Here is a 25,191-nt window from a genome sequence, read left to right as displayed (position 1 = left end):
TGGAAAAGAGCTGTGGGCGCCGGTAAGTTTCTGGGTTGGGGGAGACAAAGATCGGGGGTGTCCCACATAGCACTCAGGCCCGGCAAGAACTCCGGCACTGCACGGTCCCTGCACCATCACACACACACACAGGGGTGTGGCCTGGAGGGTCCTGAGCGCCCCGGGTGCAGCAGCCCAGGCGTCGGGAGCCCCGCACCGTCCGGCTGCAAGGCCGGGCGGCCGCGAGCCCCCCAACTCCGAGCAAAGCCCACGGGGGCCCCTAAGCCATCGGGAACTGCAAAGACAAAGGCGATTCTGATGCCAGCCCCGTGCACGGGCCCGGGCCCGCCTCCCCCCCAGACTCACCCCCACATCCGGGGACCGGCGATCGGAGAGAGACGCAGGGTGGGTCCCGGGCCCTGGGCGGGCGCCGCAACAGACGCTTCTTCTTGGACGTCCCCCGCGGTCCCGGGGCGGCTTTTCCCCCCCGAACACGTGGATGAAGCGCCCCGCGGCTCGCAGTGTGGACAGCGTGGAGTTTCCGAGCTGTCGCAAGAGGCCCCTCGCCGTCCTGGGACAAAATCGCCCTTCAATGACCCCCTTCTCTCCGAGGGTCCCCTCACCCATCAGCTCCAAGGCCAGTTTCCTACGTCACTAGGTCCATTAAGAAGGAGCGGCGAATCGTAGGCGCGAGTGAATGACGTCACTTCCGCTCTGCGGGCCGCTTTAAAGGGCCAGCGTTGTCACGCTGCAGAGGTTTAGATTGGCTCGGAGGTAAATCCGTGGGCGTGGCTATGGGCGGGGTCTCACTGAAGGGCGGGGCTTGCAGGCGGGAAGCTCAATGCTGCAATTAGTTGTCTGGTGGCTGCAGGGTCAAATGGGGGCTTCCTTTGAAGTACTGAGTCTGCGTTTGTTTAATGCCACACTAATATTGATTCCCCTTGTCTTTTTTTTTTTTGCTTTTTGGGTCACACCTGGCGATGCACAGGGGTTACCCCTGGCTCTGCACTCAGGAGTTACTCCTGGCGGTGCTCAGGGGATGCTGGGAATCGAACCCGGGTCGGTCGCGTGCAAGGCAAACGCCCTACCTGCTGTGAGGCTATCTCTCCAGCCCCTCCCCTTATCATTTTTTAAATTTTATTTATTTGTTTTTTTGGTCACACCCAGAGATGGTGAGGGCTTGCTCCTCCTGGCTCTGTGCTCAGGAATCATTCCTGGCAGGGCCCTAGGGACCCTATGGTATGTTGAGGAACCAAACATCCATCGCCCGCTGCAAGGCAAACGCCCTCACTGCTGTACCAGATCGCTCTAAACCCTCCTTATTGCTTATCATTATAAGTAGTCTGATAGCTACTTCTCTGGTTCTGTGCTGAGTGATGTCTCATGGCAGGATTTGGGGACCACATGGAGTGCCGTATGGAACCTGGGTGGGTCTTGGAGCAGCACCTCAAAAGATGCTGTGCTGTCAGGCCTCTCCAAATTATGAAAGAGTCTTTCACACAGACAGCTTAACTTTTAAAGCATTTATTCTGGTTTTGGGGTTACACCCAGAGATGCTCGGGCCTTACTCCTGACTCTGCACTTACGAATCACTCTTGAGGAGGCTGGAGCAATAGCACAGGGGGTAGGGCGTTTGCCTTGCATGCGGCCGACCCAGGTTCAATTCCCAGCATCCCATATGGTCCCCTGAGCACCGCCAGGGGTATTTCCTGAGCTTAGAGCCAGGAGTAGACCCTGTGCATCGCCAGGTGTGACTCAAAAAGAAAAAAAAATCACTCTTGAGGCTGGAGCAGTAGCACAGCAGTTAGGGCGTTTGCCTTGCATGCGGCTGACCCGGGTTCGATTCCCAGCATCCCATAGGTCCTCTAGGAGTAATTCCTGAGTGCATGAGACAGGAGTAACCCCTGTGCATCGCTGGGTGTGACCCAAAAACCAAAAAAAAAAAAATCACTCTTGGCGGGGCTGAGGGACCCCTAGGGGATGTCAGAAATAGAATCCGGGTCTGCTGCATGCTAGGCAAACACCCTCCCCGCTGTCCTATCATTTCATCTAAAGCTCCAGATTTCTTTTGGGGTCACAACCGCAGTTCCCCAGGGAAAAACCGTGTTACAGTCCCTCATTTTCATGGCTGCAAGGAGGTGGGTGGGCGTCTGTTGGCGTGATCCTGGTGGTGGGTTGGCAAAGAAACCTTTGTGATTTTTGTTTGTTTGTTTGTTTTTTGTTTTTGAGCCCCATCCAGATTTGCTCAGGCCTTAATCCTGGCTCTGAGCTCAGTTATCACTCCTGGCGGGTTTGGGGAACTATCTGGGATACGGCGAATCAAACCCAAGTTGATCTCAGGCAATGCAAGTGCTTTAATGATCTCTCTGGCCCCATCCATTGTAATTTTCTCCTCCGAGAAAATTGTAATTATCTCTCCAGCCCCACAGCTCCCCATTCTTCATCTCTCCCAGACCTGGTGAACCCCAGCTGTTCGGGTCACCTGATCCAATCCTAGCGGAGAGGAAAAAAAAAAAAATCCCAGGGCTGGAGTGATAGCACAGCGGGTAGGGCATTTGCCTTGCACGCTGCCGACCCGGGTTCGATTCCCAGCATCCCATATGGTCCCCCGAGCACCGCCAGGGGTAATTCCTGAGTGCATGATCCAGGAGTAACCCCTGTGCATCGCCGGTGTGACCCAAAAAGGCAAAAAAAAAAAAAAAAAAAAACCTTGCCCGCCCGGGGCAGGAGCAATAGCACAGCGGCTAGGGCGTTTGCCTTCCACGCGGCCAACCCAGGTTCGATTCCCAGCATCCCATATGGTCCCCCGAGCACCGCCAGGGGTAATTCCTGAGTGCATGAGCCAGGAGTAACCCCTGTGCGTCGCCAGGTGTGACCCAAAAAGCAAAAAAAAAAAAAAAAAAAAAAAAATCCCTTGCCCGGCCTGATCAGTATCTGGCACCGGTCCCTTTAAGGCTGCCGCCGGAAGTGGCGGTGACGTCACGGACTCCGAGTCTTTTTCTCTCAGGCCCGGCGCCTCGTAGGCGGTCGCGTCGCTCGGCCGCCATTGCTGCGGAAGGTGAGGAGCCGGTAAGGGGGTCCCGGCGGGGAGCAGGGGGGCCTGGAAGGCCGATTTCGTCTCTGGCCGCCTAGTGGCCACTGTGGGCACCCTGAGCCGCCCCGGTCTCCGCCGTGTGAGCGCCGGGGCCGCCCCGCGAAGCGCTCGGTCAATGGCGGCCCCCGCGGGACCGGGAAGAACCGAGCGCTCTCGGGGAATGATGCAGTTCATCGAATCATCTCCAGATGAGATGAACTGCATCTCATCTGGAGCCACGAGATCGGTTTTTTTTTTTTTTGTGAAACCGAAGAGCCTTAGACCAGGGGCGCGGACGTGGGAAGAGGGACCACGTGATTGTAGGGCGGACTCGGGTGCGAGGAGGGTACGAACCCCACGGGGGAGGTTTGAGAGAGAAAAAACAAACAAAAAAAAAAAACCGTTGAAGCGGGGTTGATGGGTGCCGGCGGGCGCAAGGGGGCCGCGAACCCAGACCCTCCCGAGGAAGCAGCCTCAGTTTCCCCGAAGCGGGGAGGGGGCGAGTGCGGGGGAAGTCAGAATGGGGAATTCCAGTTTTATTTTTTATTTTTGCCCTGTTTGTTTTTGTTTTGGGCGCCACACCCGGCCGTGCTCGCGCAGACTCCGGGCTGTGCGCTCAGGGGTCACTCCCGAGGCTGCCCCTAAGTAGTAAGGGGTGCCGGGGATCGAACCCGGGTCGGCCGCCTGCACAGCTTGCCCTCCGGCTGGCCTCTGGCTCCGCCCCCAGAAGCGGGACTTAATGGGCCTGATTCAGGTGCAGCCGCCTCTGCGTCTGCGTCTGCGTCTGCGCCTGGGCACGTGCGCTCTGACCTGGGTGGGGGGGCGTCCTTGGGAGGCGGATTTTCCTATTTGTGTGGGTGCTCAGCCTCTTGATCTTCTGGTGGTCCCGGAGGTCCCCAGGGTTCTGGATGTGGTGGGGCTTTAGTTGTTTTTGTGGTTCCTCCTGGCTCTGCACTCAGGAACCACCCCTGGCAGTGCTCGGGGAACCCTATGGGACGCTGGGAATCGAACCCGGGACGGCTGTGTGCAACGCGAACGCCCTCCCCGCTGTGTTAATCGCTCCAGCCCCAAACGCGGCGTTTTTTAAGTTTTTGATTTTTTTTTTCGGGGGGTCACACCCGGAGATGCTCAGGGGTTACTCCTGGCTCATGCACTCAGGAATTGCTCCTGGCGGTGCTCAGGGGACCATATGGGGTGCTGGGACTCGAACCTGTGTTGTCATGTTGGCTGCGTGCAAGGCAAACGCCCTACCCGCTGTGCTATCACTCCAGCCCCAAGTTTTTAATTTCTTGGGTTTTTTTTTTTTTTGCGGGTAGTGGGGGTGCAGCGGAGTTAAGTACGTGTAGGTGCTGAAACTGGGGGGCGGGGAGGGGTACCTGCGGCCACGATCGCCCTCCAATTCCCGGGATAGGGCTACTTGCAGGCTGCGCAGTGCTGAGTGTGGTGTGGGGGACTGCGGGCATTGGGGTCCCCTGCAGGGGATTGGACCATCCAAAGCATCCCTCCACGGGGCCACAAAGCTTGGGTCCTTATACCACAGATACTGCCAGTGTGGCCCCTCCAGATTCACTTTCGGGGCCAGGGCCACAGTCACCCCCAACCCAAGGAGGACCCTCAGTCATTTTTCACTGGCTGCGTGAAGGGGACTGGGCACATCTAGAAACATTTTGGGTTTTGTTTTTGTTTTACATTTTTGGTTCACACCTGGCAATGCTATGGGGTTACTCTTGGCTCTGCACTCAAGAATTACTCTTAGCGGGGCTGGAGCGGTAGTACAGCGGGTAGGGCATTTATTTGCCTTGAATGCCACCAACCCAGGTTTGATTCCCAGCATCCCACATGGCCCCCAGCACCGCCAGGGGTAATACCTGAGTGCAGAGCCAGGAGTAACTCCTGTGCATCGCAGGGTGTGGCCCAAAAAAAGCAAAACAAAACAAAAAGAATTACTCTTAGCAGTGGGGGGTGTGGGGGGAGGGTGGTGCTATGGGATGCCGGGGATTGAACTGGGTTGGCTGCATGCAAGGCAGATGCCCCTCTCTCTTATTGCTCCAGCCCTACATATGGAACTTAAGGAAGTTTGGGGTTTTTTTGTGGGGGGTGGTCATGCCCAGCGTTCCACTGGGGTTATTCCTGGCTCATGCACTCAGGAATTACTCCTGGTGGTGCTTGGGGATCATATGGGATGCTAGGAATCGAACCTGGGCCGCGCGCAAGGCAGACGCCCTACCTGCTGTGCTGCTGCTCTAGCCCTGGGGTTGTTTTTTTGTTTTGCATGTGGATTTGTTGAAAATCAAGCATTTGAGGAAAATAAAGAGAGGGCAGACCAGAGGTAGATTTGGATGGAGCTGGGGCTGTGTCTAGTGCTCACCCAGGCCCTACTGACCTTGGGAGGGAGCACCCCAGCTCATTACTGTCCACGCCGGGCTGTGGGCGTAGTTGGCAGTGGTGTTGCCAGCCTGCAGGAGGTGCTGAGGTGCAGTGGTCCATCCTCGGCAGAGGTATGGCATCTTGGGGCTCAGTACTTCTATTTCCTTCCTGGAGGGCCACGGGCACCCTGGATGCCAATCGGCTTCTGCATCCCCAGAAGAGGAAGGAGCATCTGGCACTGCCTACCCCAGTGGAACTGTGAGCCTGTGCTGGAGGATGCGGCCAGTCAGGGCATTTCCGGCTCCCATGCAGGGACTTGTCAGGGGTGGGGTGCTCCTCTCTGGTGCTCACGGTGCTGCCTTCTCCAGGTCTTTGCACGGAGCCTCACTGCTGATCCCCAGGAATAACAGGCTGGAGAAGATGGTGACGCACCGTCTGACACACAGTCCTCAGGTAGGAGGGGAGTGTGATTTCAGGGACTGCCGTGACACAGTGACTCGAGCCCACAGTGCTCTGGGCCACGCATCTCCTGGGTGGTTTTCTAAAAAAATTTGTGGCCCGGGGTGTTGCTCCTGGCCCCAGCGCCCAGCTCTGTTCTTTGAGGCGTGTTTGTGGGTGTTTGTTTTGTTCTGTTTGGTTTGGGGGCCATGCCAGCGATGCTCAACCCCCAGCAGGCGATGCTGAAGGATCACACTTGGCCCATCTGGGGGACCCTTTGAGGGGTGGGGGATGGGGGGGGCGGGTCCTGGGCTGGCTTCCTGGTAGCCTGGTGCCTGGTGTGGCTGCAGAGTTAAACCATGTGGTCTCTTGAAGATTTGCTGCTGCCGCTTCTGGTGCATGGCTCTGCTCGTTTATCTTCCATACCTTCCCAAGGCAGGAAGATGGACCTGCCTTGTCGCCACTGTCACTCTGGGGGCCCACAGACGCCACTGCGCAGTCTTGGGGCTCCAGACTCTGGTGAGGGATTTCAGCCTATGAATGGAAGCATCCTAGCTTTGTTCCCTCCAGCCCCCCATCCCCCCGCCACACACACACACACACACACACACACACACACACACACTCTTGTCTCTGTTGGTTTTGTTTTGTGATTGTCCTCAAGTGCCAATACTTGGTTAGATGCCAGGAATCAATCCTGGCAGGAGTGCAGTAGGATGCAGGAGGCTGAAACCTGGAATGCTGCATGCAAGAAAGCACCCTACCCTATCATCTTTCTGGCTCTCTGTTTGGGATGCTTGTTGGTTGTGGTTTTTTTCCCCCTTCTGTTGTGTTTGTGAGCTTGGTGTTTTGTTTTGGTTTTTTGAAGTTTTATCTATGCCATTTATATATTAATTTATTTTAATGGCTCACCGTGAGGTACAGTTACAGACTTAAAAACTTTTTTTTTTTTTTTTTTTTTTTTTTATTTATTTAATCACTGTGGGAAAGGTTACAAAGCTTTCAGGTTTATGTTTCAGTCATGCAAATATCAAACACATTTCCCTTTACCAATACTTATTTTTTACCATGAAGAACCCCAATAAAACCCCACCCCCCACCCCTCCCCGTCCCTGTGAGGCAGATGAATTCTAGTTAACACTCTATCTGCTTTGATTAGATTCATTGTTTCAATAAAAGATTCACCACTATTATTTAGAGTTTACCCCCCCCCCCCCCCAGATCAGACATGCTGAAAAAGCATTGTGAAGTGATTTGCTTTCTAGAGCTGGGTTAAAGAATTATAAATGTTGGTTTTGGATTTCTGCTATTTTACCTATTGACCCTGGAAGTATTTCTACTGAAAGTCAGATAGTTAAGAAACTGGTTTCTGTGTTCTGGAGTCTTGGCCGTGCTGGAGAGCCGCTCGCGGGGGGCAACCGGTGGCCTCGGTAGGGCGTGAAGGGCGGAGCGAAACGCCCCCCTTCCCATGAGGTTTTAGTCGCCCCCACACTCCCGGCTCATACCTGCTGTCCACAAGGCACCCATGTGGCCGCCATCTTTCTTTCCAGAGAGGAGAGGGCGAATGGGGCAACACCCTTTCCCCTCCGGCAGACTTGATGGGCTGGATCAACGCATAGTCCGTTCACTTTTCTGCTCCAAGCTGCTGGGTTCTGCATTAAGTCCTTGTGCTTCTGGGGCCATGGCCATGCTGGAGAGCCGCTCGCGGGGGGCGACTTGTGGCCTCGGTAGGGCGTGAAGGACGGACCAGAACGCCCCCCGACCCATGAGGTTTTAGTCACCCCCACTCCCCCGGCTCATACCTGCTGTCCACAAGGCTCCCATGTGGCCGCCATCTTTCTTTCCAGAGAGGAGAGGGCGAATGGGGCAACACCCTTCCCCCTCCGGCAGACTTGATGGCCTGGGTCAACGCATAGTCCGTTCACTTTTCTGCTCCAAGCTGCTGGGTTCTGCATTAAGTCCTTGTGCTTCTGGGGCCGTGGCTGAGCTGAAGAGCCGCTTGTGGGGGGTGACTGGTGACCTCGGTAGGGCGTGAAGGACGGACCGGAACGCCCCCCTTCCCATGAGGTTTTAGTCGCCCCCACATCCCCGGCTCATACCTGCTGTCCGCAAGGCTCCCATGTGGCCGCCATCTTTCTTTCCAGAGGGAGGAGGGCGGAAGGGAGCAACACCCTTTCCCCTCTGGGCAGACTTGATGGCCTGGATTAACGCATAGTCCTTTCACTTTTCTGCTCCAAGCTGCTGGGTTCTGCATTAAGCCCTTGTGCTTCTGGGGCTGTGGCCGTGCTGGAGAGCCGCTCGTGGGGGGCAGCTGGTGACCTCGGTAGGGCGTGAAGGACGGACCAGAACGCCCCCCTTCCCATGAGGTTTTAGTCGCCCCCACACCCCCGGCTCATACCTGCTGTCCACAAGGCTCCCATGTGGCCGCCATCTTTCTTTCCAGAGAGGAGAGGGCGAATGGGGCAACACCCTTTCCCCTCCGGCAGACTTGATGGCCTGGGTCAACGCATAGTCCTTTCACTTTTCTGCTCCAAGCTGCTGGGTTCTGCATTAAGTCCTTGTGCTTCTGGGGCCGTGGCTGAGCTGAAGAGCCGCTTGTGGGGGGTGACTGGTGACCTCGGTAGGGCGTGAAGGACGGACCGGAACGCCCCCCTTCCCATGAGGTTTTAGTCGCCCCCACATCCCCGGCTCATACCTGCTGTCCGCAAGGCTCCCATGTGGCCGCCATCTTTCTTTCCAGAGGGAGGAGGGCGGAAGGGAGCAACACCCTTTCCCCTCTGGGCAGACTTGATGGCCTGGATTAACGCATAGTCCTTTCACTTTTCTGCTCCAAGCTGCTGGGTTCTGCATTAAGCCCTTGTGCTTCTGGGGCTGTGGCCGTGCTGGAGAGCCGCTCGTGGGGGGCAGCTGGTGACCTCGGTAGGGCGTGAAGGACGGACCAGAACGCCCCCCTTCCCATGAGGTTTTAGTCGCCCCCACACCCCCGGCTCATACCTGCTGTCCACAAGGCTCCCATGTGGCCGCCATCCTTCTTTCCAGAGAAGAGAGGGCGAATGGGGCAACACCCTTTCCCCTCCGGCAGACTTGATGGCCTGGATTAACGCATAGTCCTTTCACTTTTCTGCTCTAAGCTGCTGGGTTCTGCATTAAGTCCTTGTGTTTCTGGGGCTGTGGCCGTGCTCCAAACTTAACTCTGACTTTCAGGGAGAAAGATTGGGTGGTTTACTTCTTATTGATCACTTTGTATATAGATGTCGCGCGGCCGCGTAAGCGGCCGCGCGGTTTTGAGAAAAAGTCCTCGTTCCCGCATACTCGAGCTGTGTTTGTAGAGGCTTCTGGTCACCGGGGTTCCATCTGGGGGAGGTGGGATGCGGCACCTACTCCATCTGGAACTTGCGGGTGATCTTTTTGGAACCTGTTTTTTCTTTTTTCTTTTTCCTCCGGGCTCCCGCACCCTCCATGTGTTTTTTCTCTTATGCTGAACGCTTCAAAGATGGCCCAGACTTAAAAACTTTTGTGCTTGCGTTTTCAGTCATACAATGATCGAGTACCCATCTCTCCACCAGTGCCCCTTCTCCACCACCAATGTTCCCAGTATCCCTCCCACACCCCCACCCCACCTGTGTGGCAGGCACATTCCCCTTTACACTCTTTCTCTCTCTCTCTCTCTCTCTCTCTCTCTCTCTACTTTAGGGTGTTGTGGTTTACAGTGCAGGTATTAAGTGGCCATCATGTTTGGTCTATAGTTTACTTTCAGCACGCATCTCCCATCCTGAGCGGGCCCTCCAAGCATTCTTTACTTGATGGTCCCTTCTCTATCTGAGCTGCCTTTTCCCCCAGCATGTGAGGCCGGCTTCCAAGCCGTGGAGCAATCCTCCTGGTCTTTATCTACTATCCTTGGGTGTTAGTTTTCCATTCTGTTACTTTATATTCCACAAATGAGTGCAGTCTTCTGTCTGTCCCTCTCTTTCTGACTCATTTCACTAAGCATGATACTCTCCTTGTTGATCCACTCATATGCAAATTTCATGACTTCATTTTTTTTTCTAACACCTGCATAGTATTCCTTTGTGTAGATGTACCAAGGTTTCTTTAACCAGTCATCTGTTCTCAAGTACTTGGGTTTTTTCCAGATTCTGACTATTACAAACAGTGCTGCAATGAACATACGAGTGCAGATGTCATTTCTACTATACTTTTTTTTGCCTGTCCGGGATATATTCCCAGAAGTGGTATTGCTGGGTCAAATGGGAGATCAATTTCTAATTTTTTGAGAAGAGTGTTTTGGTTTTTAGCTATTGTGCCTCACAGGGATGTTCCTGGCTTCCTCTTGGCTCTGCACTCTGGGATCACTTCTGGGGTGTCCTGTGGCCTGAAGGTATGCCCAGGATCAGACCTGGATTGATTTTATAAGCATCCTACTTCAACTGTCACTTCTGCCTCCAGACCTGCATTTCTTTTTTTTTCTCCACTTTTTTTAAAAAAAATTTATTTATTGAATCACCGTGAGAAAAGTTACAAAGTTTTCAGATTTAAGTCTCTTCCATGCAGTGATCAAACACCCCTCCCCTCACCAGTAATTATTTTTCATCACCAAGAACCCCAGTATAACCCCTCCTCCCACCCCTCCCGATGCCTGCGAGGCAGATGACTTTTACATAACTCTCTGTCTACTTTGATTACATTCACTATTTCTACAAAAGATGCACCATTATTGTTTGGAATTTCCCCCCAACAATCAGAACTGCTGAAAAGGCATTGTGAAATAATTTGTTTTCTGTTGGTGGTTATGAAAACCAGATGGTGTCGTGCGGCCGCGATTTTTGGATTTCTGACATTTTACTAATTAAGTCTGGAGGGATTTCTGCCAAGAGCTGGATAATTACGAGTTTAGTTTCTGTGCATCTGGTGCCATGGCCGTGCCAGAGAGCCGCTCGTGGGGGGCCACTCATGGCCTCGGTTGGGTGTGAAGGATGAGCCGCTTCCTCCCCCCTTCCCATGAGGCTGAAGTTGCCCTGTCACCGCTGGCTCATACCTGGCTTTCCAATAAGCTCAGGCGGTGGCCACCGTGTTGCGGGGGTGGGGAGGCGGAAGAGACAGACACCCTTTCCCTCCCGGGGTGGGGGGAGCATGGCACCGTAGTTTAATGCATAGTCCATTCACATTCCTGCCGCAAGCTGCTGGGCTCTGGATGTAGTCCGTGTGCCTCTGGTGCCATGGCCGAGCCCCTTTTTCCCCACTTTTCAAAAGAGGTTGCAAAAGAGGTTTTTGTTTGTTTTAATATTTATTTATTTATTTATTTTGCTTTTTGGGGTCACACCCGGCGATGCTCAGGGGTTACTCCTGGTTCATGCACTCAGGAATTACTCCTGGCGGTGCTCGGGGGACCCTATGGGATGCTGGGAATCGAACCCGGGTCGGCCGCATGCAAGGCAAATGCCCTACCCACTGTGCTATCATTCCAGCCCCTGTTCTAATATTTTAATTGAATCACCTGAAGCATGCAGTTACAGAGTTGTTCAGGATGGAGTTTGAGATCTAAACATTTCGATACCTTATCCTTTCACTGTGTTCATTTCCTGCCTCGATGTTCCCAGTTTGCCCCTGCTGTTCCCCCAACTTGCTCTAAGGGGGTAGAGCAAACTGACACACTCACACTCTCTCTCTTCCTCCCTCCCCCCTCTTTCTTTCTCCTCTCTTCTCACTCTTCTCTCTTCCCTTCCTTCCCTCATTTTCCAAAAGGCACTGTGTTTTGCAGTGCTGCTACTGAGAGGTTATCATGTATATCCCTTTCCCTCATTTCAGCACTCAGTTTCTTTTTTTTTTTTTTTGTAGGAGTACTGCTATTTAGCACTCAGTTTTTATCCAGAGTGATCGTTTCCAACTATCACTGTCACAGTGGTCCCTGCTCTGTCCTAACTGCACTCCTCCTGGCCCTGGTTTCTACTGTCTGTATTTACATGCTTACGTTATTTACATGTTTTCTTACTTTCGCCTTTTCTTTTTCCTTTTTGAATCCCACAAGTGAGTGCTGTCAGTCCGTGTTTGTCTCTCTCCCTCTGACTCTTTTCGCTCAGCAAGGTCCTCTCCATGTCCACCCGTGTATAAGCACCATTTTCCAGCTTCATTTTCCCTGACAGCTGTGCAGTGTTCCATTGTGTGTTCCAGATGTTTCCTTATCCACTCACCTGTTCTCGGGCACTTGCGTTGTTTCTAAATCCTGGGTATTGGGACTAGTACTGCAATGAACATAGTGCTGATGGCATATCCGCAGTGTTATTGGGCCACTAGGGTATATGAGTTTCTGCCTTCCTGTCCTCGGGCCAGTCTCCCTCCCTAAAACCTCCCTCTTCTCTTTCACTTCTCAAAGCTGTGGCTACAGTGACGTCGCCTTGTGGCTCTTTGCGGGAAACAGGAGTGAAGGGTCTTTGGGGTTGGCAGAGATGTTGGGAGCTGAGTCGGTTTTTCCTGCTTCAGAAGGGGGGGGGGGGGGCGAGTGCTGAGTCAGACAATTGAGATTCTGAGCCGCTTCCTGGACCTGGCATGGCCCCTTCTCATCCCTAGTGCCCTGGGCAGAGATGGGGAGAGGTCCATTTAGGGTTTTGGGTCACTCCTACTGACTCTGGGCTTGAGTGTTAATGCCCAACACTGCTGAAGGAACCCAGGAATGCCAGGATTGGCCCTGGGGTGGCTGTGTGTAAGGTTGGCACCTGCAGGAACCTTCCAGCATAGCGTCCTCACGTTAGCAGGTCTGGCTTTCTTAGAATGATTTCTGGGGCCTATCAGCCAGGAGTGTGCATGGAGGCTGGTTCCTCCCAAGGGTCCTGAGCCCCTCTAGAGTTCAAGGGGAGGTGCCGTCTTCATGGCTCTAGGAACAGAGTGGGGGTGGGACTCTGACTCCTGCCCCCCTGTGTGTGCCGGCTCAGGACGCGGTGACCTTCCCTGATGTGGCTGTGAGCTTCTCCCCTGAGGAGTGGATGTGCCTGGATGCCTCTCAGAGAACACTCTACAGGGACGTGATGCTGGAGATCTACCAGCACTTGCAGGCTGTCGGTGAGAGCTGCTGGGTCTGCCACCCGGCAAACCCACATGGGCTCCCAGGCGGGGGTGGGGGGGGAGGGAAGGGGGTGTCTCAGGCCTAGGCCCCTCAGCATCTGTGCTAGCCCTGTGCACAGCTGTGGCTCTGAGTGTTTCTTGTCCATTTTTGTTTTGGGGTTTTTGTGCTACACCTGGCAGTGCTGAGGGATCACTCCTGTCAGCCTCATGGGACCATCGGTCTCGCCATGGATTGAACCTCAGGCTTGCCGCATGCAGGACAAGCGCCCTACGTGCTGGACTGCCCCGGCCCCCAGATCATTCCTTCCCTTCACTACGTCCATTTACTTCAGTTGTTTTGTTTGTTTACTGGTACCACAAGAAAACCCAAACCACTCCTACTCTGCGTCACTTGCATGGTGCTTGGGCGACAGTGTCTTGCACGGCAGGTGCCATGACCCTTTGTGTCACCACCCTGAGCTCAATTTGACTAACTGTTATTATATATATTAAAATTTTCTTTTTAAAAAAACAAGTGGGGTTGGCTCGCCAGCCCTGGTGCTGTTCAGGGCCTGCTATAGCTCTGTGCTCAGGTGTCACTCCTGGAAGGGCTCGGGCTCAGTGCAGAGTGCCGGGGAACGAACCCCGTATGCCTCTTGCCAGGCCAGCACTAGACTATTGCTCCCGCCCCCATATAATCTGACTCCCATGATTTAAACCTGGGTCTTCTCTTAACTAGTCCGTCTGTGGCACCGCCAAGGTACAGATTCTGTTCATAGCTTTTCAGTAATTTGCCCGGTTTCGTTAGGGACACACAGGGTTGACCTGTTGCCTTTTCCTTGTCACTAATCCGTGCCTCCATCTCTGGGAGCAGGGCATTCCGGGGTGAAGCCTGCGATGATCACCTGGCTGGAAGGAGCTCTGAAGTCGGAGAGGAGAGGTGCGTTTGCAGGTGAGTGTGTGGTGGCTCTGAGCGCCTCTGACACCTCGGACATTTGGGCCCCTGGACCCAGGCGTCTGGCACACTTGCTCTGCCCTTCACTCCCCTGGACTGTCTGTCATGGAATGATTCTGCGCGTTCCTCTCTTGGCTTTGTTCCAAGAAATTCCTTTTTCCTCATGTGTCAGAGGTTCAGAATAACCCCTTCGCTTCGGGGCCTTTTATCCGTCCACTCCGTGCCTTACCAGTCTGGCTGCACCTGCTTCAGTGCCAGACTGCCCTTTTCAGGTGCAGTTGGGCACCCCTCAGCCCTCTCTGTCCCCACCCTTGCCTCTGCTTTCTGATCAGTAGTATAATTTTTTTTTTTTTAAGATTTCTACGGAGTAATTTTTTCTTTTGTTTTTTTTTTTCTTTTTAATTTTTTTTTTATTTGGGTCATACCAGTCGATGATCAGGGGTTACGCCTGGCTCTGAACTCAGAAATTATTCCTGGTGGTGCTTGGGGGACTATATGGGATACCAGGAATCCAACCCAGGTTGGCCACATACAAGGCAAGTGCCCTACCTGCTGTACTATTGCTCTGGCCCAGTTGTTTTTTTTTGTTTTTTTGTGATTTTTTTTTTCTTTTTGGGTCACACCCAGCGATGCACAGGGGTCGCTTCTGGCTCATGCACTCAGGAGTTACCCCTGGTGGTGCTCAGGGGACCACATTGGACGCTGGGAATCGAACCCGGGTCGGCCACGTGCAAGGCAAACGCCCTATCTGCTGTGCTATCGCTCCAGCCTCTGGCCCAGTATTTTTTGTCTTTATAGTTCCGTCTCCTGACTTGCTTATTGCTGTTGCGTCTCAGTAAGAAACCATCACTTATTTTCTCAATATTGTTGATATCAGAATCTCAGCAGATTTCGTCAATTCTGGTCAAAAGGGGTATTGTTCTTTTCCCTCCCTCCCTCCCTCCCTTCCTTCCCTTCCTTTCTCCCTCCCTCCCTTTTTGGATCACACCTGGCGATGCACAGGGGTTACTCCTGGCTTGGCTTTTCACTCAGGAATTGCTCCTGGCGGTTTGGGTAGATAATACTGGGTTAATTTTTTTTATTTGAGGGGCCCACACCTGGCTGTGCTCAAGGCTTACTTCTGACTCTGAACGCAGGGATCACTCCTAGCTCTCTTGGGGTACTTTCTGGGGTGCTAGAGATTGAACCAGTCTCAGCTACCTGTGGGTCAAGCCTTTTCTGAACCCTCCCCTGTCTCTGGCCTCTGATACTGGCAATGATGCTTACAGGCATACCTGCTTGCCAATGTCACAGTCCCTGTCAGAGTGTCCGCTGTCCCCTCCTGTGCCCTAAGCATCCTCTCCCTCCCACTCCAATCCCAGATCTCGCTTCTGGCAACGAAGACTCTAGAGCCAGGATCTCTGGTTACTGTTTTGGTTGGTTTGGGGCCACAGCTGGTCGTTGGTGTCTGACTCCTGGCCTGTGCTCAAGCATCAGCACAGATAGGGTGCCAGGGATGGAGTCTGAGTTGGCCGTGTGCAGGGCAGGCGCTCTTGCCTGCTGAGTGAGTCTGTAACAAAGCTAGTTTGGGTGTTGCCAAGCTCCTCGGCACTGACCTACTTGCCCTGTCTTCCCTTTCTTTAAACCTATTAAAAAGGGCTGGAGGGCTAGCACAGTGGGGAGGGCATTTGCCTTGCACGCGGCTGACCTGGGCTCGATTCCCAGCATCCTTATGGTCCCCTGAGCATGGCCAGGAGTAATTCTGAATGCATAAACCAGGAGTAACCCCTGTGCATCACCGGGTGTGACTCAAAAAGAAAATAATAATAATAATAATAAGGTGCAAACAGTACAGGTCTATACTACTTGCAGATTCTCCCTCACTCAACTTCGTTCCATTCAACTCACTTTTACCTTGCCTTTGATTGTGTTTGGTTCTAGAATGCACTACACAGTTTCAGGATTTGGCATTTCAGCAGTTTGATTTGGGGACAGGATCGCCAACTACAAGAGAGCTGGTAAGATTCCTAATTTTCAAAATAAATATTCCCGGCCAGAATGATAGAACAGTCGGGAGGGCACTTGACTTGCAAGCTGACATTTCATAGTGTCCCCTGAGCAGCTCCAGGAGTAATTCCTGAATGCAGAGCCAGGATTAACCCCTGAGCATGGCCTGGTGTGGCCCCTAAACCAAAATTAAGTAAAATATTCTTATGCTGGAGGGGTAGCTCTGGTCCAAGCTCATGGATTGCAAGGCGGAGTCCAGGTTTGATCTCCACCAATGCCTGTGTGTTTCCCTGGCACAGCCCACAACCTGGGGCCCAGGCCTGGGCAGCTAAGCCTCTCTGGGGTGCTAAAATGAACTCAGTATATTTTAAGTTCAAAGAAACAAATACTGGGCTGAAACATTGTACACAAGGCAGGTGCTTGGATTGACTCGGGTTCAACCCCTAGCAACCACAGGGGTCCCCCGTCCCCTCCTCCCTCCCTGCCACTCCCCCAACCCATCCAGCAGTGGCTGAAGAAGAAAAAATATTTTCCACACTGAACACATTGTGATTTCCATCCAATAGCTGGGATCACCAAGTGTTGATTGTTTGAAATTACTCACTTGGGGGACTGCAATCTCCGGCACCCTGTATGGACCCCCCCAGGAGTTTTTCCTGAGCAGAGTCAGGTAGTTCTGGTATGGCCCCAAAGTGGAACCAAATCCAAAACAATCCTCATTATTTTTTTTTTCCTTTCTTGGGTCACACCTGGCAATGCTCAAGGGTTACTAGGGGCTGGAGCGATAGCACAGCGGTAGGGCGTTTGCTTTGCACGCAGCCAACATGGCCGACCCGAGTTCGATTCCTCCGCCCCTCTCGGAGAGCCCGGCAAGCTACCGAGAGCATCTTGCCCGCCCGGCAGAGCCTGGCAAGCTCCCCGTGACGTATTCGATATGCCAGACACAGTAACAACAAAGTCTCCAATGGAGACGTTACTGGGCCCGCTCGAGCAAATCAATGAACAACGGGAGGGCCTTTACCTTTACCTTTTTAAAATGTACTGAAAAGATATGAAATAATCTTTCGTATTATATTTTATATATTTTATATATTACATATTTTTTTATAGAGCATTCGGTATGCCAGACACAGTAACAACAAAATCTCCAAATGGAGATGTTACTGGGCCCGCTCGAGCAAATTGACGATCAACGGGAGGGCCTTTACCTTTACCTTTACCTTTATAGAGCAATGTTCTTTGCTTAAGCACAGACTGTTAATGCTGTGTCCTAATGTTTGGAGACGATTGACTCCGAACTATACTCCTGGGCATCCGTCATAACTACTTAACTCAGGCTTCAGTTGCCATAGTTCCTAAACACCCCAAAAAGGGGGGGTCCCGTCGTGGGAACTTGAATGAACCCAGAGTGAGTGGCAAGGCTACCCCAGCATCGATATGGGACAGTCTAGAAAAACATAAAAAACATAAAAGCACTGTCTTGATGCAAGGCACTATGATTTATTTATTTATTTTTTTGTGGTGGTGGTGGTGTTTTCACACCTGGCAGTGCTCAGGATTTACTCCTGGCTCTGCACTTGGGAATTACTCCTGGTGGGGCTCGGGGGACCATACGGGATGCTGGGGATCAAACCCGGTCAGCCAACTAACTGCAAGTACTAATAAGAAGTAAAGTTAATTGTTTAATTTACTAGTAGCTAGGGAAAGAGGAAAGCAATCAAATGCTTGTCACCCTGGGCAGATATCTCCGAATAGCCCCTGGGAGACAATTAATCCAAGAGAATTGCCTTTGTCGAAACGCTTTTGCCTCTGTAAATGATCAGTCACACCTACGTGCAGTCCTTTATCTCGAACCCCCTCAGATGTTTATAAGTAAGCTAACAGTGCTGCATTAAACGGGCCATTCTGACCATCTATCCATATCTATTTGTTCCTCTGCTGGGGACGCTTTTGGGAGGTAACTCTGGGCCACCAAGCACGTCGAGCACTTGAACTCACACCAGACCCAAACTTGGGTGTTTTTTTTTTTATTTTTGTAATTTCTATTTTATTAAGGCATTGTGATTTACAAAGTTATTCTTAGATGGGTTGTATACATATAATGACCCAGCACCAATCCCACCACCAGTGTCATCAACTTCCCTCCACAGTTTTTCCAGAAATTAACCAAACTTGGGTTTTAAAATTTTGATTTAAAGTGGTCTCCAGGGGGGCTGGAGTGATAGCACAGCGGGTAGGGCGTTTGCCTTGCACGCGGGCAGCTCGGGTTCGATTCCCAGCATCCCATATGGTCCCCTGAGCACCGCCAGGAGTGATTCCTGAGTGCAAAGCCAGGAGTAACCCCTGTGCATCGCTGGGTGTGACCCAAAAAGCAAAAAAAAAAAATAATAATAAAGTGGTCTTCAGTTTCTGCTTTATTTTATGTCGCTCTCTACCCCTACCCCTTGTTGAGTTGAAGACGAGAAACGTTAAACTCTTGTTCCTTTTCCCGTTTGTGAACGGTGCATGTTCTTACAGCAACATTTCATCCATGTGCTGGGAATTGCATTCACATGGAAACATTAGAAACCACAGCCACAGTTCTCGCTTTCCATATGGAGATGATTTGAGGAATAGAGAAATAACTGGAATTTTTCCCTACTGTTCTGCAGGGAAACGGTCGGCCCTGGTGGAATGTGTGTGATCGCGTGGAGTGGGACAAAGTCTCGAGTGAGCAACTGTGCCTTGGTTTCGGTGGGAATGTCGAGACAGGCAGGATCTTTCCTGAAGGTGATGGGAACGGCATCCTCGCTCCGAAGATGCCCTTCCCTGGGATAAGCTTCTCCGAGTCTATTCTGCTCGGTCAGTGGACTCAAACCCCCCTGATGGGGCAGCCCCTGGACTGTGGGAGAGGAGCGCTGTTCATGGTGAGTCCTTCACACCTGCAGGCCTATACGCAAAGTCACCACGGATTGAACCCATCCAGCTGTAAGGAATGTGGGGGAGCCTTCCCATGTTCTTGGCACCATGTTGTTCCCGTCGAAACCCACAGTGGACAATATCCCCAGGAATGTCAGCAGCGAGGCCCAACTTTGAGTGAAGGGTCACCCCAGCTTGACCTTCCGAACATCCACATACGAAAGAAAACTTACCTGTGTGAGGATTGTGGGAAGCCCTTCATTTATCCCGCCAGCCTTATTAAACACAGGAAACTTCACACCGGAGAGAAACCTTACATATGCGTGGACTGTGGGAAGGCCTTTCCGTATTCCTCGGGCCTTAACGTCCACAAGAAGATCCATACCGGAGAGAAACCTTACATGTGCAACGAGTGCGGGAAGGCCTTCAGCCTGACCTCCAGCCTGACGATTCACAGGCGAATTCACACCGGGGAGAATCCTTTCGTGTGCCAGGAGTGCGGGAAGGCCTTCATCCGCTCCTCCAACCTCACCATCCACAAGCGGATCCATACTGGGGAGAACCCCTTCATCTGCCAGGAGTGCGGGAAGACCTTCGCCTACTACTCGAAGCTGCTTTCCCACGGGAGGATTCACACCCGAGAGAGACGGTACATGTGTCCGGATTGCGGGAAGGCCTTCATGGACAAATCGTACCTGTCGAAACACCGGCGGATCCACACCGGGGAGAGGCCTTACGTGTGCGGGGAGTGCGGGAAGGCCTTCATGCAGAAATCGTACCTGTCCAAGCACCAGCGGATCCACACGGGGGAGAGGCCGCACGCCTGCAGCGAGTGCGGGAAGGCCTTCGTCTCCTCCTCCGACCTCTCCCGGCACCGGCGGACGCACACGGGCGAGAAGCGTTTCGTGTGCCAGGACTGCGGCCGGGCCTTCCTGGAGAAATCCACGCTCGCCAAGCACAGGCGGATTCACACCGGGGAGCGGCCGTACGTGTGCAAGGACTGCGGCAAGGCCTTCACCCGCGCCTCCATCCTGAGCATCCACACGCGCATCCACACGGGCAAGAAGCCCCACGCCTGCCCGGACTGCGGCAAGGCCTTCAGCTACTCGCTCTCGCTCCTGGCGCACCGGCGCCTGCACACGGGCGAGAAGCCCTACAAGTGCAAGGAATGCGGGAAGGCCTTCGGGTCCTCCTCGGACCTCTCCCGACACGCGAGGATCCACACGGGCGAGAAGCGGTACGTGTGTCCGGACTGCGGGCGGGCCTTCATGGAGAAATCCTACCTGTCCCGCCACCGGCGGACCCACACCGGGGAGCGGCCGTACGTGTGCAAGGAGTGCGGCAAGGCCTTCTCGCGCGCCTCCATCCTCAGCATCCACACGCGCATCCACACGGGCAAGAAGCCCCACGCCTGCCAGGACTGCGGCAAGGCCTTCAGTCATTCCTTTTCCCTGAAGTCCCACAGGAGACTGCACACCGGCGAGAAGCCGTACGCGTGTAAGGAGTGCGGGAAGGTGTTCACCAACTCTTCCAGCCTCAGACTGCACAGGAGGCTGCATCGGAGAGAAACCTCGTAACTGTAGGAACTGCAGGGAAGGCCATTCGCTTGACCTTCACGACTTCCTTTCTCCGTCCACTTCGTTTTTGTTTTGTTTTGTTTTTTTGCCTTTTTGGGTCACACCCGGCAATGCACAGGGGTTACTCCTGGCTCTGCACTCAGGAATTACTCCTGGCGGTGCTCAGGGGACCATATGGGATGCTGGGGATCGAACCCAGGCCGGCCGCGTGCAAAGCAAACGCCCTACCCACTGTGCTATCGCTGCAGCCCCTCTCCATCCACTTCGCTCGGGCAAGAAACCCCTGCCGTGTCGGGGATGTGGGAAGGTCTTTACACTGCAGACAAATGTATTAGGGTTTTGTGTGTGTGGGAGGGGGGGGTATTATTTTTGTTTTAACTTTTTGGGTCACATCCGGTGGCTCTGCACTCTGGAGTCACTCCTGGTGATGCTCAGGGATGCCAGATCGAACCCGGGTGCCTGCGCTCAAGGCAAATGCGCCATCCACTGTGCTAGTGCTCTGGCCCCCCTGGACACTAGGAGTAAGGGTCGTGGCCAAGCCTTTGCCCGATCCTCCCTCCTTCAGAAGTGTTCACACAGGTGCTAATCACAACGCATGTCAGGAATGGGGAAGGACTTTCACTGTCTGCTCTACCCTTGCTATACTTGGGAGAGTTCACATAGGAAAGAGGCCGTATGTATGTCCAGAATGTGGAAAGGCCTTTATGAACAGAGAATTCACACGGGAGAGAAACCTTGCCTGTGTCAGGAGTGTGAGGAGGCCTTAGACATGTACAAAACGTGGGGAAGGGTGCATATGCTGCCCAAGCCATGTGCTACTTGCACCCACGTGGCCGAGCACATGTGATGCCTGCAACCCACTGTTGAGATGTGGATTTTCATATCCCAACACCGGGATGCATGTAGCGGCTTCTCCACCTCTGGAGAAGTCCATGTTCTCTCGAGCACGTTTCCTTTGGTGAACACCTTCCCGCCACTGTGTCCTTTATTTGCTCTGACTCTGATTTAGGTGAGAGCACTGTTTTGCTGGGGTACCTGGCAGCGGTCAACCTTAATACTGCATTGAATAATCTCAAATAAGAATAATCTCAAATAGAAAGGTCTTTGTCACTTATTTCTCCTTTCCCTTCCCCAAACCTCCAAATAAAATTTGTTTTTACTTCAAAAACAGAAAATAAAATTGTAGAGAGGCCTCCCCTCAACCTACCGACCAGACTGAGGCACAGGCTGTGTTGAGAATGGTTCTGTCTTTAATAGTCACTGGTAGGTTCACACTGGGGAGAGACCCCCACATGGGTTTGCCATGCGGGGAATCCTCTATGAGCAGGGTTTGAGGCCTGTCCACAAGATCCCACACTCGGCTCGGTGTCAGGTCAGCCTTGTCACGGACTCTCAAAAGGTCAGAACATTCCCCACGGTGGGGGAGCGGGGGCAAGCAGCAAAGATGCTGATCCCCCTGGTGGCAGCCACGCCAGTGTCTCAGCCTTTGGGCTTCGCCTGTGTGTGAACTTTTTCGAAGAACGGGCACTCCTGGGACAGGCGACCTCTGACATGGTGTGAAAGTAGGGTGTACTGGTGATGGGCTGGATGCTAAAACATTGTACTTGTATGCTTGGAAATCAATTCTAAGTAACTTTGTATCTTAAGTGATTCAATAAAATTATTTAAGTTATGAACAACTTTTTGAAAATAAAATTTAAACAATATCTGAAGTGGTAGACTGGTTCCTTGTGGTGGGTTCTGGGAGGATGGTGATATAGAACTAGATAACCAAAAAGCAGCCCCTCTGAGGGGGCCTCTGAAGTTGGCCACTGTGTCCTTTATTTGCTCTGACTCTGAGGTGAGAGCACTGTTTTGCTGGGGTATCTGGCAGTGATCGACCTTAATACTGCATTGAATAATCTCAAATGAGAAAGATTAAGATCTTTGTTTCTCCAGCTTTCGTATACAAAGTCACAATAGAAAGATGTTTTTTCAAGTAGCAAAGGTACCATTTTAATACTCAGCCTGCAGTGAATACTCAGATCATAGAGCACCTTAGGCAGTTGCCTTGCACACAGCCAACTTCAGTTTAATCCCCAGCACTGGGTAGGATCCCCCGAGTCCACCAGCAGGGACCCCTGCATAGAGCCAGGAGTAATCCCTGAGCACCGCCAGGTATGACCCAAAATAAAAAATCCTAAGACTTTGGTCAGTAATGTCCCCCACTCCTTTTATGTTTTATGTCTAAATTGAACCACTTTATGTGTCTGAACCATTCCAAAATTAGTAATGAACCCAGAAACAAATGCTAAACAATGACAACCATTTTCCACTGAGTTTTGCCCACAAGGAAATTACGATTTAATCCGTAAGTTATATAACATCCAATTGTTCCACTTAAATTGGTCGGACTTTTCTGCGGTGCACGATTCCATCATAGTAAATTCGGTAGAGAAATGGCACGTGAGAATATTCAATGACTTTTCTTTGTGTCCACTGCCGGGATAAGAGCTCTGAGTTTCTGCCGTTTTCCATGATTTGTACGTAGGACCACGTGCCCTCTCAGAACTTCTGGTGGATCTGGCTCCGGAGGGCTTTGTGATTTTCCACATTGTCTCCAGAGTGATTTCTCTTGATATTAAAAAAGTGAATGCAATGTACATCTAGCGAGAGTCACACAGAGATAAGGCCCAGATTTGGTCCCCAGCGCTGCTGGAAAGAAGTGCCAAGTATGTCACCAGGGCCAGTTTCTAAGCAATTGTTGGTTTGACACATAACTGACCCCACCCTCTTAACCCTCCCCCCAAAACAAAACAAAACAAAAAAAAATCTTGTTTTCAGAGTCAGAACAATAATACAGCAGGTAGGGCGTTTGATTTAGACATGGCTGGCCCAGTTAGATCACAACACCCCAACTGGTCTCATGAACCCGCCAGGAGTGATCCCTGAGCACTCCGGGGCATGGCCCCAAACCAAATCAAAACTTGTTTTCCATTCGGAAGTGTGTCCAGTGGGAATTCCAAGACCTGGTAAGATCTGAATGGCTAAGAACAGTGCTACAAAAATAAGGTTTTCACACTTATTTTTGTTCCTAAAGATTTGAAGCAAGGTGTTGCCCTAGTCCTGAGATGCGTGGGTTCTGCCTCTCATGTTAATTTTCCTGTGTTTATGAAGGCCTGAAGATTGGGTAAAGGCCTTCCCACATTCCTCACAGGAATAGTCCTTCTCTCCAGTGTGGATTCTCTTATAAAGGCCTGCCTGTTTCTTAAAGTCTTCATCGCATTGCTCAAACGTATAGGGTTTCTCTCCTGTGTGAACTCTCATATGTTCCCTCATACTGAAGGACCCCATGAAGTCTTCCTGCATTCCTTACAGGTGTGGTGTTTCTATCTAGTATAAAGTGTGAATGTGCTTATGTTACTGCACGCTGGAGGATGTAGTGAAGACCTTCCCACATTCCTCACATGCAAATGGTTTCTCTCCACCGTGAGAACGCTTGTGAATGGCCACACGCAAAGCACAAGAGAACGACTTCCTGCATATAATGCACTCAAAAGGTGTGAGACCTGAGGTGTACATAGAGAGCAGAGGAGGCCACAAAGGTCTTTCCACATTGCTTACACTGATAGGGTTTCTCCCCCGTGTGAACGCGCTTGTGAATGGAAAGATAAGAAGCCCGGGAAAAGGTTTTCCCACAGATGTCACAGTGAAAAGGCTTCTCATCTGTGTGAGTCCTATTATGCTTCCTCAGTTGGGACGAGGAGACAAAGGTTTTACTGCATCTGTCACACCGGAACGGCTTTTCTCCTGTGTGGATCTTCATGTGCTTCGTCAGGTCAGAGCATCGTGTGAAGGTCTTCCCGCATGTTTCACACACGTGGCGTTTCCTGCCGGTGTGAAAACGCTCATGAATGGCAATGTAAGAAGAGGAAGAGAACGTCTTCCCACATATGCTACATTCAAAAGGCTTCTCGCCCGTGTGCGTCCGAAAATGTTTAGTGAGGTAGGATGAAGAAGCAAAAGTTTTGCCACATCGGTCACATGGATAATTCTTCTCTCCGGTGTGAGTTCGCATGTGGACCGTGAGAAACGACCCTCGAGAAAACGCCTTCCCACATTCCTGACACACGTAGGGTTTCTCTGGGGTGTGGACGCGTGCGTGCTTCAGAAGGTCTGAGGACTGAGTGAAGGCTTTGCCACACTCCTGACACGCATAGGGTTTCTCTCCCGTGTGAACTTGCTGATGCTTCATGAGGTGTGTGGACTGGGTGAAGGACTTGCCACACTCCGGACACGCAAAGGGCTTCTCTCCCGTGTGGATTCGCATGTGTTTCATGAGGTGAGAAGACTGGGTGAAGGTCTTCCCGCACTCCTGACATGCGAAGGGCTTCTCTCCCGTGTGGATCCGCATGTGTTTCTTGAGGTGCGAAGACTGAGCGAACGCCTTCCCGCACTCCTGACACGCAAAGGGCTTCTCTCCCGTGTGGCAACGCTTGTGGATGCTGAGACTTGACGAACTGCTCAAGGTCTTCCCACAGATGTCACAAGGCCACGGCTGCACCCGGGTGTGCGCTCGCACGTGCTTCGACAGCTGTGAAGCAGCAGCGAAGGCTCTGCCACAGTGCTCACACGTGTAAGCTCGCTCTCCCGAGTGAGGGCGAAGGACTGAGGCCTGAGCTGACGCCTCGCCGTGGGGCGCACGCGCAGAGCGTTTTCCCGCCGTGCGATTCTTCATGTGAGCTTTAAGGTTCTTTGAACACTCGAAGCTTCGTCCACATTCCTGGCAGGCCTGGGCCCCGAGTCCAGTCTGAATTTGACCGTGAGTGTCCAGACAAGAGGAACTTCTAAAATCCTTTCCGTGCTGACCACCAGGACAGGTGTTCCTCCCACTGGCATGTTGT

General features: G+C 52.3%; 2 protein-coding genes across 2 annotated transcripts; one reads left to right on the top strand and one right to left on the bottom strand.

Annotated features, from left to right (window-relative positions):
- On the top strand, positions 1–20,527 carry LOC130022108 (zinc finger protein 260-like). Its single transcript, XM_056112841.1, has 6 exons — positions 1–22; positions 5,788–5,872; positions 12,784–12,910; positions 13,767–13,844; positions 15,768–15,844; positions 18,485–20,527. The coding sequence occupies exons 2-6, from the start codon at positions 5,840–5,842 to the stop codon at positions 20,306–20,308; spliced, it is 2,139 nt and encodes a 712-aa protein (XP_055968816.1). The 5' UTR covers positions 1–22; positions 5,788–5,839; the 3' UTR covers positions 20,309–20,527.
- Positions 20,528–23,840: 3,313 nt separating this feature from the next.
- On the bottom strand, positions 23,841–25,025 carry LOC130022217 (gastrula zinc finger protein XlCGF8.2DB-like). The gene is made up of 2 exons (XM_056112971.1): positions 24,241–25,025; positions 23,841–24,156 (listed from the first exon to the last, which is right to left on the bottom strand). Exons 1-2 carry the CDS (start codon positions 25,023–25,025, stop codon positions 23,841–23,843), a joined length of 1,101 nt encoding a protein of 366 aa, XP_055968946.1.
- Between the last annotated feature and the right edge of the window lie 166 nt (positions 25,026–25,191).

The sequence above is a fragment of the Sorex fumeus genome, unplaced genomic scaffold (genome assembly GCF_029834395.1).
Source record: "Sorex fumeus unplaced genomic scaffold, SorFum_2.1 ptg000019l, whole genome shotgun sequence".
Lineage (NCBI taxonomy): Eukaryota > Metazoa > Chordata > Mammalia > Eulipotyphla > Soricidae > Sorex > Sorex fumeus.
The sequence above is the reverse complement of the archived record's forward strand: the minus strand, read 5'-3'. Positions and strand labels throughout refer to the sequence as shown.

Coding starts and splice junctions, on each gene's coding strand:
- LOC130022108 (XM_056112841.1), top strand. CDS start 5,840: ATGGTGACGCACCGTCTGACACACAGTCCTCAG. Junction 5,873..12,783: donor GTCTGACACACAGTCCTCAG/GTAGGAGGGGAG, acceptor GTGCCGGCTCAG/GACGCGGTGACCTTCCCTGA. Junction 15,845..18,484: donor CGCCAACTACAAGAGAGCTG/GTAAGATTCCTA, acceptor ACTGTTCTGCAG/GGAAACGGTCGGCCCTGGTG.
- LOC130022217 (XM_056112971.1), bottom strand. CDS start 25,025: ATGAAGAATCGCACGGCGGGAAAACGCTCTGCGCGTGCGCCCCACGGC. Junction 24,157..24,240: donor AAGCCTTTTGAATGTAGCAT/ATGTGGGAAGAC, acceptor CGTGTGTGAAAC/ATGCGGGAAGACCTTCACAC.